Below are 17,008 nucleotides of genomic sequence, written 5' to 3'. Positions count from 1 at the left end.
TTTCAAATGCCAAAGCATCCAGCGTGCCTTCATTCCGTGCCTCTGTGGTTATCCGGAGTGTGATATGTAGTGGATGTGACATGGACGCTGCAGCATTCTGGACCGCCTCCGGACAGCAGCATGGGTGTGTGTGTGTGTGTGTGTGTTAGAGAGAGAGAGAGGCTGAACAATGACAAGGACACAGCTACCTTCAAAGTCCCATGATGCCACTAACTATTCAAACAAGACTCAGCATCCTCTCCTGCTGCCTGCCTCCTCCCGTCTCCCTCCTTCTGTAAGCCTGATCATTGTTGCGTCTCCTCTTTTTTTTATTGCCCCCCCTCCCCCCATCCCTGGCCATATGGAAACCATCACAGCCGTTGTCGTTTCTCACCGCCAACATTCCTGAGGGCTTTCCAATGCTCGCTGACTTTACATCGACCTCGTGCTCCCGTCTCCTTGTTCACACTGCTCCTCATTGCTTCCTTATCTGTTGTTCCTCCACCTGCTTTTTTCCATTTCCCTCCTTAAACATCAAATCCACACTCTTCTTTCCCACACATGGTCATAAATGTAGCATGGGAAGGCATCACTGACTGAGTCATGTCTCCTGTAAAGATCTCTGCAACACTACTGGTCAACTAGAGGAGATTTGCTAAGAAAAATGCACCTAAAACCAGTAACACACTGGAATGAGACTGCTGGTCATAAATTGTGAATCCGTGAACCTTTGAACTATCTAGAAATATTCTTGAGAGTTCTTAATTTCCTCATTGAAGTCACACTGCCTTGTGAGAATTTTGAAGGTTTTCAGAAAAATGCTGGATTGTTTTTTCTAAAATTGTCTTGCTGATGTCTGAAGCCAGTCTCAAACATGCCATTTTCTTCTGTTAATCTGAAAGCTCAAAAGACACGAATAACTTTAAAAAGGACTGGTAAACTATAAAAACTAAAGCTAAAGTCACCATTTCAAACTAGTTGGAGACTAGTCTGAGATTAATCATTGCCTCCTAAGATATGCGGACTTTGGCTTCTTACACTATAAAACGTTATTCTCTTCAAATTAGATGTTTTCTATTATTTAAAGACACTTGATATTGACTTTAAGTTTACAGATTTTTTTTTCTTTTTTAAAAGAAAAACATTTTTATTAAATTTTTTATCCAAGTAAAACTTTATTCACATTTATGAGAGTCAATAAATCTGAAATAGCTAGAATTGCTTTTTTCATCTAAATCAAATACAACTTTGAGTCTCAGGAGGACTCTTCTGAGATTATTATAGACTACTCTGAGATTAATTATAGACTACTCTGAGATTAATTGTAGACTACTCTGAGATTAATTAAAGACTACTTTGAGATTAATCATAGACTACTCTGAGATTAATTGTATACTACTCTGAGATTAATTAGAGACTACTTTGAGATTAATTATAGACTACTCTGAGATTAATTATAGACTACTCTGAGATTAATTATAGACTACTCTGAGATTAATTAAAAACTACTTTGAGATTAATTATAGACTACTCTGAGATTAATTATAGACTACTCTGAGATTAATTATAGTCTACTCTGAGATTAATTGTAGACTACTCTGAGATTAATTGTAGACTATTTTGAGATTAATTATAGACTATTGAGATTAATTAAAGACTACTTTGAGATTAATTATAGACTATTGAGATTAATTAAAGACTACTTTGAGATTAATTATAGACTACTCTGAGATTAATTATAGACTACTCTGAGATTAATTATAGACTAATCTGAGATTACTGGAAAACTAATCATAGACTACTCAGAAACGAATGAGAATACTCGGATACTACTGAGAGACTAATCATAAGTCTGAGACTAATCAGAAACCACTCTGAGACTAATGATAGACTACTATGAGACTAGTTTGAGACACAAATAAATGAGGAAATATGCAAACTTTTAGTTCAAATCATGTTGAATTGCTACGAATGACACGTGATAATTTTTATAAGTGTTTGGGTCATTTTTATCCATGAGACGCAGAAGCCTTCCTCTGGCTGTTTATTTTTTATTGTTGTATATTTAGCTGTAAAGAAACAACCTTTTTTCTTTGGTGAAAGGTTCTTAACTGAGTAAATAACCCAGAGGTAGGGAAGTCCTTTAAAAATCTTTAGTGTTTTCTTCATTACATTATGACCGTTGGCTGGACTGTCCTTTATTGGAACAGAGATAATGTCATCCCATAATGCCTTGCTATATTTAAAGTGAGACTTGGTTATGTTGAGAATTGTTTATGATAAATGTAAACATCTTGTGACAGAATTTTCACTGATAATTTAAAGCTTCCTGTTGTTAAGAGTTTGATGAAATTAATCAGATCAAAATGTGTGATAAGTAGATATTAACCTGGTTACTAACTAAGCTATTAACCCTTTATAACTTAGTTACAAAGTAGCAAATAAATGGGACCACTGTTCTGTTTCCTGCCAAATAGTGAGCCTTCAGGATGACTCTGTCTTCGTCAGATGGATTTTCAGCATTACCCAACTTGTCAGAAACATCACGATGAATTAGTAGAACATGCCAAGAGACAAGCAGCAGAAATTTGATTTATCAGCAAAGTGTAGCACTCCATTGTGCCAAATAGTGAGTGCTTGGAGAAACACTTCCTCATCAGGGAGGAGGGACTGGAGAGAGACATGTTTCCATCATCTTGATTTTTAAATAGTTTTTAGTTATTTAGAATAAGAACATTTCACTATTTACATTTGTTAAGAAGCTAAATATTCAAAAGCAACGCTTGTTTTTATGTTTATGGGGTATGACTAATCAGAAATAGCTGGGGAAATAAAAATTTCAACCTATACAAAAATGTAACAAACAGATTTGGGGTCTAAGGAGGCCCTATGTGGTAGCAACGATAGAAAAAAACACATTTTTATTTAAGGGTAATTTAATTTAGTTTTTACTTTGTCCTATTTGGTTAATGTGCGTACATGTTTGCTGTCATCATCCCCTCCTGGGTTGGTCGTCTTATTCTGATGTTTATTTATCTCGTTTCAAACATTTACTGGATATCAGACATGTGTCTAATGCAGATTTTATTGATGCTTCATTTTAAGAGACATCTGTTTAATCTAACCTCTGAGCTTTATTCAGAGATGCTTCAAAAATTGAGATATTTAACATATGGCATCTCTGCTCCATCAGCTGGTATAAAGTCATGACTGTTCTTGTGCATTATTATTATTAATCTCCTCACTTGACCTCAGCAAAAGTTAGGTTTTGTTGTAAATCCGAGGATTAGCTGTAACCTTTAATCGTTGAACAGTTGAAAAAGATCCAGAAGCTTTGAAGTTGGAGATGGAATATTAAAGGAAGAACAACCAGTATTCTGTTTAGATCCTAAACAAACATTCCTGGATGGAGCTCTCGTTCCCCTCACATCCATCCCAGCGTGTTCATCCATAGTAGAAATGTTCGGAGGTATCTGGGCCATGGCTTCTAGAGAGACTCGAGCTCTCATCAATTTACATTACACCCCCCACCCCGTGTCTCAGCCCAACCATTCTCCATCTCTTACAAATGGGCCTCCATCTCTCTGCAGCTCCATACACACAGTCTAGGACCACTTTCTGCTGCTCCACTCCAGGGTATATGGTTCTTTAATGAAGACAGTAATAATGATTATGGATATTTTAAAACCATCCGACGGGGTTTGCGCTGTCGCAGAAGTCCTTTGTTCTGTGATCAGCTGGTGCGGAGTTAGGAAATTCTCGTCTCATTGGCTGAGCAACGTATTCCTCAGTAGGGTCACAGGGAGCTGATGCTGCGATCCGGCTGTCCCTGGTCTCCAGTCCATCACAGAGACACTCAGCTAATCGCACACACCTAGGGACAATTAATCCACCACTTTGTTTTGTTTAATCAGAAATGAGAAACAGCTCTAGTGGGTGGTCCCCAGAGTCTGATCTGTTCGACACAAAAAGAAGCACGAGATAATCTGTATGCAACTTCGCAATAATGGAGGACATGGTCCGTAGACTTTTGTCAGACTCCAGAATTAAGAGACTCGGAAAAGGCTTTGAGCAGTGAGACATGAAACTCTGGAGAAACCAGTGACTCCCTCCCTATAGCCAGTCAGTGACCAACAGTCTCTGATGTTTTTGGCTCGGCGAGATCAGAACCGCGTTGAGCAAGTACTAGAGAAGGGGCGACAACCACAGACACATTATTAATGAACACGTAGTCAGTAGGTACTGCTAGGAAAGGCGCATCAGAGTCTCCATTTAACTTACCATGAATGTTTTGGTCTGTTGGAGGAGATCCTGGACCAAGCATGCGTGGGTAGAACATGCTAAATTCACTCACTTTTGTAGCTCAACCGAGCTTCTTCAAAATAAAGAATGAGACGAGACTTTGTCTTGCTGAACTCGAACTTTAGTGAATTAGAACACCTTACAGGAAAGTCACATGTCTGCTCTCAGCGCCAGTTTTTTCTCTACCTCCTGGTTTTTCTCGTTAAGCCTTCTGGGAACACGCTAAGTCTCATGGGTAATGAAGTTTTAAAGATTACACAATACTGAGCCTCTTAACTAATTTCAAATCAGAAATACTGTCTCATAACACTAAATAATCAAATTAAATAATATGTCCTTGGTGAACATTCAAATTCAACATTTCCATGAACTAACATAATAGTCATTTCTATTTGTTACTAGCATTAATACCCCCCCCCCCCCCCCCTGCTCTTATAATAATTCACAACACTCACCTGGGATTCAAACCTGCAACTGTTTCACTGCAAGGCAACAGTAATACTGTACAGCGAATAATGAATTTAGATCTTACTATTTAACTACACAAAGTAAGAAACGTCCTCCTCTTCAGTCGTGGTAAATGTTGTTTTTTGTTCTGCTGCATGAACACAGTCTCTAAATGACCTCACACCTTCAGATTGTAAAATCACTTTTGATGCAAGGTCTGGAGTTGAACCTGCGTCTGACAGCTTCACCGAGAACGCTCCTTTCAGGCCCGAGCCTGATCAAAGACGAGGTCAGGATGAAAAAGAGCAAAACACGAGTAAAATTTAAAAGCTCCTGAATCTTTTATCAGACGGAGAGAAAAGGCTGTCAGAGCGGGCCGGAGCGATGGGAACACCGCGTGTACAGAAAAATCCGGTGTTGGAGACAAATTGAGCGATTTATGTTTTATATACACTAGAGCGTGTGTTTTACATTATAGACTGTTGGCGTTTCTGAGCCGCACGGCAGATTGGAGCTACTGATTGCTCCAACAGAGGAGCTGAAATGGATAGCCACCTCTCTGTGTGGGTGCCCCCGCTTTAAAACCAAAAAAAAAGGGTGATTTAATCCAGCACTCAGACTTGGAACAATATTTTCCTTAAAAAGTCTGAAAGTGGAGTGAGATAATTTTACATCTTCTCAATCTTTCGTACCTGAGCAGCCATTCGTCTGGCTCTAGGCAAGAACACGAGTTTTATGAAAGCTTGTTTGGATAAAAGTGAGTTGTGGTGCCGTCGAGCCATCAGATGATCAGAGTGGACGTTTCTGTGGAAAAGAACGCGGCCGTGTGGTTTTGCTGAGGATGGTGACTCCATGGCCTGCAGGTGCTGCGTCTCAGCGGGAGTGAGCGTGTCTCGTGGCACATGTGGCCATTCGGTTTGCTGCTTTTTCAGCGTGCGTTCTCCCCCGCCGTGCGTTTGACAGGGTGTGTACATTAAAACGGGGAGTGGAGATGGAGGAGGTCGCTCTGGGCCTCCGTGTGTGTGATTATGCTGTGTATACCATGAGATTAGAGCAGACAGCTTTATGCGTCGGGGCCCACTATTAATCTCCCCCCACCGCCACAGAAACCAAAACCGCCATCATATTTTCTGTCTAACAGGTCGGCCCTATGCTTCCCACTCACACCAGGTTAGATGGATGTCTCACCCCCGTCAGATGGTGGAGGAGCCCAATATTTATCAGGATTTTGACCCATTTTGAGTAAAGAGATTTTAGATCCCAGCATTTTCTTGTCTTTTGTGTAGAAATGATTCAGAGTTCTAACTTTTGTACAGCAGGGGCGGATCCACAGGGGGGCTAAGAATGGAGGGGGTGTAGGGTCTTGCTCCCCCTGCTGCCCCGCCCACTTTTATGTCCTCAAAATAAACCTTAAGCCCAGAATCTTCATACTTTTCCATAATCGTGGGTCAAAATAATCACGTCAACAGTCCTTGTGGGAAACAAAAACATGACATTTAATTTAAAAAAGACAAAAATGATTTTATGGTGATTATTTTCATTTAATGAAAATAGGTTTAAAAATGCACATGTGTAAAAATCTGATCATAAAAATGTTAGAAAGCATTATTCTACATCACAATCCTGCTGAACTGACAATATGTATTATTCTAGAAATGCAATTGTGGGCCTTACAGAATCCCTCCAAGGGCCTTAAGTGGCCCCCGCACCTCACTTTGGATAGACCAGCCTTAAGTTTTCCTAAAATGGCTGACATTAGTCCTATGGAGTATTTTAAGTTCTATTACATAGTATGTCTGTCCATTACAGTATGCTGCATAGCGTGGGAACCCAAGTTTTTCATTTTTATTTGTGGTTTTTTGTGGTCGAAGGTTACACTCTATTATCTTAGTTTTCTTAGAAAATAAATGATGACAGAAGAAAGAGTTTTAAAGGGTTTTAGTGGAAATTTTGTTGACCCCGTTTACATAAAAGATTTTTCCACCTACCATAATCAGGAGGTCCAGTGTTGCCACCAGTCCTAGCCTCATTTGCCCCCCAATCAAAACATTCTAGATCCACCTCTGCTGTTCAACTTTGACACCACTTTTACACAACTTGGTTTAGTCTCTGTGCAAGCTGAATCAAAGACAACTAGATTGACCTTTTTCTGGATCTTGAGGACATTCCATAAAGAAGAGGAAGATGGACTGGCGCGGTTAGCTTTGATGCATCATCACTTTTCTTCTCGGAGCTCGCGCTCCCAACACTCTGTCTTCCCATCAAACTCCCGTCTTCACACAGACGTTACAATCACACACACACACCCCCTTCACCTGGACGCACCTGTGCGCCCGGCTTTGGGCTGGACACGGCTCAGGTTGCTGCTGAGGAATCTGGGAAATGTTGGAGCTGTCCGATCCGGAGGAGAGAGGAGGACAAACACACAGATGCACGGGAGATAGAGGAAGAGAAAAAGGCAGACTTTGTTGCTGGAGAATTGAACTTGATCACACATGATGGAAGTTTTGAGGTCTTTGGGAGGTGAGGGAGGAATGGTGGAGGAGGAGGTGTGAAAGGTTGGGGGTGGGGTCAGGGAGACTGACACTTGAGTCTTTCAGGGTGGCGGTGGGGCGATGCTCGGGTTGAGAAAATGATGTTTCTGCCCTCATGAAAGAGCTCCGAGAAGAAAAGGCTTGAAAGCACACCCCCTCCATCTCCTCTTCCTCCACCTCCACCACCCCTTTTTCCTCTCCCCCCTCGGTGTCACCTCTGGCCCCCTCCAACCTCCCACGCCATGTTTCAAAGTGTGGCCACATGAATGGCTCTATTGTTAACGGATGAGAAAAAGGGAAGGGGAGACAGAGCGAGGAGGGAGGACAGCTCCAGACGCTGCGAGAGAGAAAAGGGCCTTAAGAGAAGCGCCGTAAAGGGAGAGAGTAAAGTTGCTCAAGGCTGCTTCTCAATGGGACGATTTATTTAGATCAGGTTTTAGAAGAAACTCCATAAAAGAGTTTAGAGGTTCACTTCTTCTCTCTGATTCATCTTTCTTTTTCTTTTTAATAGGAGCGAGTTTTAAAACTTAGCTGCATCTCCAAGCTTCCCTAGACTCAAAAACTAGCCTCCACGTTCCGACCAGACCGGACTTAATTCATCCAGTTTGGTGAGGAAAAGGAGCACAGGTGATGTGACGTTAGCATTCTGGATGCTCGGTTTCAATCTGGGTGGGTTGGCGCTGTCAAAGGGAGGGAAAGTGTGAGTTCCGAGATAAATCCATGATGTTTTCCTTCCTCTAGCACTTTATGAGATAGGGACAAGGTCTCCGACTCCCATCCTGTTGAAAGAACTCCACATATCTGCGCACACACACACACACACACACACGCACACACACACACACACACACACACACAACAGGTGGGTTAACCCGGGCTAACTCACTAAATCTCACTCTCTGAACAAGGAGACTATCATGAAATTGAGTTCTGCCACTCAGATTGATACCTCCGATGCCTTTCAGGTGTTCGGCACATATTTAACCCCAGTAACAAGTGTTTCTCCTCACTTCAGTGATTTTTCCCTCTTCCTCACCGTCTTTGATTTCCAAGTTACCCAGTGGCGTTTTACCTCTCAGCACATGCCCCACGAGTATGTTTGCTTTGGCTTTCTGCAGTGCCGTTCGGCTGTGACTCAGGATACCATCAGATAAAACTCACACAATGCGTCATGCAGGAAGCAGAAACGGCTCTTGTTTTTATAAAAGTGTGTGTGTCAGTTGATTTTGTTGCTTGTGTTTAGAGACAGCTGAACCTGTGTGTTTGGACGTGGGCGGATGTGCTTAGGCAAACCTTTTGTGTGCAACACAAGGGCATTTGTTTGGGCCTGTGCTTCTGTAGCCTACATGTTAAACTGATTTTTTTTTTGGTCCTGTGTAGGCTTGGCTACAGAAGCCTCAGGATCTACCACCATGTTTACATTTCATACTCTATAAATGGCGCGAGTGCCAGTCTGAAGCCAGCAGGAAGGAGAGATATGTCTGTGTTTATAAGTGTTGAGTGAAGCTGAGCGCCTGCCTCTCCAGTCCAAGTATGGCCTGATAACCCCGGGTGACCTGCGTAATGAGAAGTGGAACAGTGGCTTCCCAGCGGGCCTTGGGGCCCGTCTGAGCCACGGCTCTTCCATTTCGTCTGTCTTCTCAAGTTCTCCTTCAGAGAACCCCGCAGGTCTGATAAAGCTCACATCTGAACTTGGGAGGCCTGCTAGCTAAGTAGGTAGAAGTAACTTTTGTGATGTGGCGGGAAACGTGGGTCAAACAAGAAGTTAGGTGTTTCTTTACAGTTTCAACCATTTAAGTAGTTTTGGGTAATAACAAAGTCCCGTTTGTTGCATTTAAGCAGTTCTAGTAGCAAAAATGTCCAAATGAGCGAACAGGCCTCATTAGTTCACGTAAACACTGTTTTACAAACTTATCATTGCTAGCTATTAACTGCTACGTTCTGCTGCTAATGACCTTCAAGAATTTACAATATGCTAAAGGGGTTCAAATGAAGGCAACCTCTCGTCTTTGGTTTCTTGACGACACTTCCGCTTCTTCTTCGAGGAGCTTTGACAAAATGTCAAGAAACCATGTGATCTTCAAGAAACCATGTGATCTGTGCACAATACAAAAACACAAACACATCACAACCGCTGAGGACGTGTCATCGGTGTTAACCAATGAGTAATCTACAATCTTCTATTGTTGCATCTTTGGTCCGGCTCAGTCACTGTCAGGTTCAGAGCAGGAGTAGGACCCAATGTGCAGAGCACCAGATGAAATGAGGCAGGAGTAAGTGAAAAAAGGTAGAATCCTTTATTTTGGGAGTTTATCCAAAAACGACGGACAGGAAGTCAAGCCAGGTATCCAGAAAATACCAACAAGTGAGTCATTAAACGAGCAGTAGTCTCAGGTTTTAGACGGGGGAACAAAACACGCCGACAACAACAATGGACCGACAAACACTGAGGGACAAGACAGGGCTTTTAAACAGAGAGGGAGGCAATCAGGGGAACAGGTGACAGGTGTGAGGAGCGAAATCTAGAGGGAAGACAGGTGGCATCAATAAACTAAATGGGGGAAAGAACTAAGCAGGAGGGAAGTTAAACATAACCTATAAAACACTGAATAACTAAACCTAAAGACTAAGGGCAAATATAAACAGCTAATAACTAGAGGGATGAGGAGGATTAATACAAAATAAACTACCAGGGAGTGACTGGGAGGAAACATGAGGGAAGCCTAGAGCAGAGCTGGGGAACAAAGAGACACAGGAGGAGAACCTGGAGTGAGAACAGGAGGGAGCTGGACCAGAGGGACACAGAACATGACAGTCACGCTTGGAATCACAAAAAAGTGCAGCAGCCATGTGCCTGTTACTAGTGGAAAAGCCTTAGAACCATGAGTTAGCTCAAGCAGAAAAGGGCCAAGATTTGAGCTAGCCTCTAGCATTCCATGTTGTCGTTCTTTTTTACATGGAATTAGAAATAACGCACAGCAAGAACACACCTAAGATAGCCTCTAGCATGTTAGCTTTGTCTGTTCTTGCATTTTTAAACTGTTCCAACATGTAGTTGTACTCATGTTCCTCTAATTGTGAGCAGCTGAGCAATAATCAGATGCTGAAAATGTTTTAGTAAGTTACATTTAAGCTAATTTACTCAGAGAGCACCAGTTAAAGAGCTAATCAGTCCTTGCTAGCTAAAACAGCTCTACTTGATTATTTTTGGAGATTTGTTTCCCCAACTTCTGAGCTTATACATTCTCAACACCATTTTTTAAACTAGTCAACTCTTGGGAAAACCTTAACTTGAATTGGGTGTAGCGTAAGCGCCAGAAGCTAACATAACATGTTTCTGCTTCATTTTTTTTAGCTTATTTTCTTTAAAATTACACAGTGCCATTTTATCTAGGAGCTAAATAAAATTACTGAATTATGCCTGCAGTTTTTACAGCTGACACTGATAAGAGGTGTACAGCATGTGAAAAAATTATTATGCTTAAATGCGTTGATAAATGACAAAATTGTGAAATATTCCTGACAATCCTCACTAAAAGGTGAGACCATTTATTTTTTCAATTTAACAAACAACACTTGTCATCTCCCGCTTACTGGTGCCATTTGTCTCTTTTGACGGAGCCGTTGTACAACATCCCTCATTGTCTTTGTGTGCTTTGTGATCTGGTTTTGTTTATTTTTGATACTCTGACAGTGGAACAGAGAGAATAATTAATTATGGTTTTTGCGCTGTGACTCCTGGGTGTTTTTGAGGATTTGTTGGAAACAGAAAACAGCATCTGAGGCGGAGGTAAAACAGGCAGAAAGAACTTGCTCCTACTTCCACATCAGAATGTCACTCAATATTCTGTAAAAATACAAAACACAGAAAAATAAATCTCAACGCCCTACGTATGGACTTTGATGACCATAACTCCTCATTCCTGTCTGTGTAAACATTTATTTTAAATTGAGATCAAGTCACAACATGTGTTTGGACTTAGTAGATTTAGTAAAATCAGAATATTCACAGAGCTCAGTTCATAACTCTACATTTGACCATCTCAGTAAGAGGTGCCCTTGTGTTGTCAGCTAGATGACACAGTCTGAGTCATTTGTTCAGTTTTTGCCCTTTTTATGATTGTGTTTTATGTGTTTTCAGCTCTAGAAAATAAAAAAAAGCTGCACAGGCAATGTGAGTCACAAATCTAGCATGTTTTTGTTTAAATCTTTATTAAAAAAAACCCTCAAAAGTGAGTTTTAAGGACAAAAATAAAAAAATAAAACTCTTATTAATGTTCCAGTCAAGCCTAAATTTAAGTCTGTAGATAATCGGAGTCAATCGCCAAACAAACAAACACTTCATGCTCCATCCAGAAGTGCACGACGTGCACTGAGGACGGCTCATTTCCAAACTAATTAACTGTACATACCTGAGATTGGGCATTGACAGCCTGGTTCTTTGTTCTGCTGAGGTAGTTGTCTGCCTGTTTTTCTTCCTCTATGGACATGCCTCAGCTCTCCCTTCTAAATATAAACACTGCAAAAATAAATAAATAAATAAATAAAAAGTAAATCAGCTCAGAGAGAAGATGTTCTTTGCAAAGAATGAAAGTTAGAAAAAGCTGTAAGTGCTTTGAACTGCTGTTTTGATCTCAACAGTTATTCTGGGCAGATATTCACACCTACGTATGCAGCAGAAGTCTTTATTAGAAATCTATTTGCTCAGAATGGGGAATGTTCTCACATAGTAATAGAGCTGAATAATGTTAAAGCAAACATACGATTAGCAGATGTGCTCAAGTAAAACTATTATCTAGTTTTTGAAACAAGTCACGATCTTGAGTTTTTTTGTTTTAATTGTCAAACTGACCAAAAATGATTTTAGTGTCCAGAAGAAAGGAAAAGAATGCTAATAATGCTGTCTCTTGTCCAGCATTCTTGTCTGCTCCCACTTAAACCAGTTTCCCACTGGGCTGTTGCAGGAAAACTGTTTCTGAGATGTCCTAAGCATTCCACAGGGTATTCCCTACCTAAAGGCCATGCTTATGGACCGATCCTTAATTATGCTCCCAAAATAAGAGGGACGAATGCCCCCTGAACATGGTTGAAAAATTTGGCAAGGGTTGGAGATAGGGCTGGGACATAAATAGAAAATTTATTGTTTTTGAAATTTCTGACACCAACCGAAAAATAAAATCCCACGTCAATAAATTTGATAATATCGAAAAAGAAAAAAACGAGTGGAGGTTGACGACGTTCATGTCCCTTTAAGAAGCAGTACCACCTGGAGTCATGCGGCAACACGACTCAACGTAATATCTCTGACAGCCCCATCTAGTGGACAGCTTTTGTTTCTGCCCATGCATGTAGTTATCGTTCATTAACCGTTATCGAGGTGAACTCCTCGATATACCGTGTTAATGACTTTAGGCCATATCGCCCAGCCCTAGTTGGAGACTTCATAGCAAACAATTTGAGACGTAATGGAAACTTTTTGGGACTAAATTACAAAAGTTTTGCTCGTTCTACTTCAATGTGATTTTGTGTTTCCAGTTTTCCAGCATTCAAAACTCAAACCTCCCCAGATTCAGAGAAGTCGTTACGGACCAAAAAGCTTTCTGTTTTGTCCTTTTGTCAATTTTTACATTTTCCATGATCAGGACAAAACAGAATACTTTTATTGCCTCCCAGTGTTTATCTCTCTATGCACATTATCATATCTGTGCTGCTGACTGAGCAGCTCTTCCATGGTATAGACACCTGTTCTCCATGAGGAAAACAAATAAGGAAGTGTGAGCAGTGAGAGAGCTAAAGGACCCATCTGTTGCTCCAGCAGGAGTCAGGACAGGTGGCTCTGAACTGGCTCATAAAGACTTTAATTAACAAACCCAGCCTCCCCGACTCCCATGACTGATTTCTGTTTTATGTTCTTCCTCCAGGTTTAGGGACGACAAGGGCTACGTTCTTTACCCTCAGATCGGGGACCGGCTGGACCTCATCTGTCCCCCGCTGGACACTGCCAGGTCCACACCAGAGTACGAGTTCTACAAGCTCTACCTGGTGTCTTCACGGGAGCAAGCTGACCGCTGCGAGGTGAAGGGGGCACCCAACATCGTGCTCACGTGCGACGAGCCCATGCGTGAGCGCCGCTTCACCATCAAGTTCCAGGAGTTCTCCCCGAACCTCTGGGGACACGAGTTCAAGAGCATGCACGACTACTACATCATCGGTGAGTGGGGGAACTCGAGGGGAGGGGAGGGAGTCTGGAGTGGTTGTGGGTGGGTCGCTGAGCCTTATTGCAGGGTGCAGATTGAGACGGGGGGTGGGGGTGGGGTGGTGTTATGATTGCTTGGTTGATTTCTGATTGTGCCTAAGTGTGTTTGTTTATTCCAGCAATGGAGACACTGATTGGGCGGGTGTGTTTATGGTAGTTAGCTTCGAGTTGTAATCTGGTCTGCACACAAATACGGGACACACCACAAGAAAACCACCAGATGACCAAGTGGAAATCTGGAGATTTCAGGACCTTCTCTTTCCCAAAATGGCTCTAAATTAGCCACTTGTGTGGGATCTGGCATCGCCTTTGTCAGGTCTTTGTCCTGCACAGCTGCGGTGAACGCCTCGGGTCTGTTTATCGTCACCGTCAGCTTTGCGGTGACCGCAAATGGCAAGGCACGGCTTGTTTTGGTTTACTGAAAAGGTTTGTTTGGAGTTGTGCTGTTCGAAAACCCGATGAGGTCATCGAGACCAGCCGGGCTCCGGCGGTGTATCGGACGGAACCATCTGCAAGGAAAGGTCGCGCCAACCCAAAACCTGGGGGTTGTTTTTCTTAAACACAGGACGAGAGCCAAGAGCATTTAGCACTCGCAAATGAACCATACAACTCAACACACACACACACACACACACACACACACACACACACACACACACACACACACACACACACACACACACACACACACACACACACACACACACACACCGCCCACAAGTTTCCAATACAAACAGGCGCTGTAAAAACACCTCAGGAGTGGGAGACTGAGCGGGATAGACAAAGAGAGAGACCCTGTTTGATTCCCACTGCTCCCTGCCCACGCACCTGCAAGCTTTATGCAATCAGGTGTGCAGAATCTCTTTTGGTTTCCTTTTTTTCGGGGGGGAAAAACCCTAAAAACGATAGTCAGGGGGAAGAGGAGGAAGAGGAGGAGGAAGCTGGGAAGGACGTAGAAATAAACAAAGAGAATATCAGATCCCTCATAGTCTGCTGGGTCCCTTTGTGTTCCATATTTGTCGGTTTCTGGTGCACTCGGCCTCTATCAGTCCTCGTAGCTGCAAAGGAGAAATACATTTATTTATAGAACGCAGATTCAAATCTAAAGTCATCTAATTCAGATTCAGTGGTTTGATGCTCAGATTAGATGTGAGTGGATGCACTGCTGCAGCTCCGTCGGCTCTCTTATGCAAGAATTTGTTGGTGAAATCAGTTTTTTGCCCGTTCAACCAAACGCAGAGGAATGAGGATGAATGTGGGCTGATTCTTCAGTGACACACACCTTCAACGGCAGAACCACAACTGCCTTCTGCAACAAACCGGCACTTACAGGCTACATAAAGTCTGGCGTCAGACAGCTGCATTTAACCGCTGATTTAAATTCCCTTACTGCACCGTTTGGTTTAAAAACTCCAATATACTTTCAGTACCGTGTGTAGGTTTTACAACAATGCTCACGGGTCCTGCAGCCGTCCTGCACAAGCTGCATCTGGTAAAGTCTGATTTTATCAGCCTACAGTTATCATCGGCTGATGTTTGCATCAAAATGTAACGAAGGAAATGATCGGAATCGGTTTTTACTCCTTTAGCAACACAACGTTTACATATCATGTACATGTTAGTCATCAAACTCTTCAGCTACTTCTCCTCTCACTCAAAATGTCAAAATATGACAGATCCGCAGTTTCGTATTAGATTCTTTTGTTTGTTTGACACAAATGGCCTATCTGAAATCGAAGTAGTTGTCAAATCTTGCACAGATAACGTTAAAGGTTTAATTGTGCGTAAATAGGAGATACTTTATGTGATGTTGGCTATTTAAAATTAGTTAGTTTTTTTTAAATCGATATTGATTTACATTGATATCAAAAACGATCAGTTAAACTATGTTGATGTATCGGATTTCGTAAAAAAGTTGATACCGAACAGTTTGATTGGCTCATTATGTACAATTCTGGTCATGTAGAACAACAATCCTGCAGTTTTTAGTTGTTTTCCTCCTCCAACACCCCCAAATCATTGGATGAAAACCATTTTTGACATGTCTCTAAGTTCTGCAGAAGCAGATCCATTCAGTTCAGGCGTGTTGGAGCAGAGAAACTCTTAAAACCTTCAGAATGGGGCTCTCAAGGACAGGGATTACATACTTGGAGAACGTTGCGTTCCTGCGTGTTACAGCCTGGCACACAGGCTGCGTAACAGGAAAGAGACACTAGAGTTTTCGTAGCAGACAAAGAAAACATTCACATTAAAACAGCTGCAGCGATTTATGCAAACAAGTGAAAAACAACGTGGAAGGATTTGTTTGAAAATGACAAATACTTGGGACGCACCATATATGGTCATTAACACTGGCCAGTGTTAGTCATTCTTAGCTCATTGCTTTGGTCCAATAAATAAAACTGGGCTGTTGATGACCGCTGGTGTTTAATTCCATATTGTTTCCATTAGTGTTTCAGGTGGGGGAGGGGAGGGTGTTGGTCATGTGACCGTGATATTGATGCAACACAGGATAGTTATTAAAATGAAGCAAGGATGCAATATAGTTAGTGTGGTCGCTTTTACAAGAGTAGGGAAATACATAGAACATAGGTGGTCGGCAACAGTTTTAATATCAGGTATCGGTCCAGGTTTACAAATCGGTTAATCCCGTCTAAAAACCAAAGATAAAGAGTGTTAGGAGTCAAAGTAGGCAAACTAAGCAGAACTCCAGCAGCCCTGGAAACCAAGAGAGCCCTTTCCACAAATAAAAACATTTATTTTTTAAATCAGCAGGATAGCTGCACACCAGTATTGGCTTTCAAAACCGGAATCAGAGCTTATTCACTCTAAATAGAATATAACATCAGTCATTTCTGTCTAAAGTGGTTTAAATCAGAAAGACCGGTGAAAAATATTTACTACTTGTGGTCTTTAGGTTCTAATGGACATGTATGGAGAAGCTCAAACAGTCCTCATTTCACACATCCCAGAACTTAAACCTGGCCAAGGAAACTGCCTCATTTGGAGCAAAACGCTAAAGTTCACCTTCTTTCCTTTTTGTTCACGGACTCTGAGCTGCCAATCAGGAGTCCTGAGACAGAAACACCTTTATCTCTGTACTCACAGACCAGACTAATCGATCGACAGCTTCAGCACAATCAATTGCAGCAGAAGGTTGCACATGCTCAGTGCCTCACACACATGCATCTGAGAGGTGAGGAGGTGAGATGAGCTGCTGATAACATCTCATGTACAGTGATCAGCTGATTGTGTCATTAATATAGAACCGTGCGAAGTCCCTGGTGTCGCTGTGGCTGTAAGGTCATTAATTACAGTTTTTCCAGCTGTGATTTTACAGCCACCGTCCTGCCGTTTGCTAACCGTCCACGTCGGTGAGAATCACAGTACACACTCTGGACTCCGCTCCGTTAGAGGAGGTGTTTGTGCATGCATGTAAAGGCGGCGACGTATGCAGCAGCCTTGGGGTTATCTCTTTTAATTAAGAAGT

At 42.0% G+C, this 17,008-nt stretch overlaps 1 protein-coding gene across 1 annotated transcript in view; it reads left to right on the top strand.

Moving 5' to 3' along the window:
* Positions 1-17,008, top strand: part of efnb3b (ephrin-B3b) — a 116,095-nt gene that overhangs the window by 45,228 nt on the left and 53,859 nt on the right. The window contains exon 2 of the mRNA XM_015946264.3: positions 13,184-13,473. Coding sequence (XP_015801750.1) covers positions 13,184-13,473 — 290 coding nt within the window. The remainder of the gene's footprint in view (positions 1-13,183; positions 13,474-17,008) is intronic.

The sequence above is a fragment of the Nothobranchius furzeri genome, chromosome 2, assembly GCF_043380555.1.
Source record: "Nothobranchius furzeri strain GRZ-AD chromosome 2, NfurGRZ-RIMD1, whole genome shotgun sequence".
NCBI lineage: Eukaryota > Metazoa > Chordata > Actinopteri > Cyprinodontiformes > Nothobranchiidae > Nothobranchius > Nothobranchius furzeri.
This window is presented reverse-complemented; position numbering and strand designations above follow the sequence as displayed.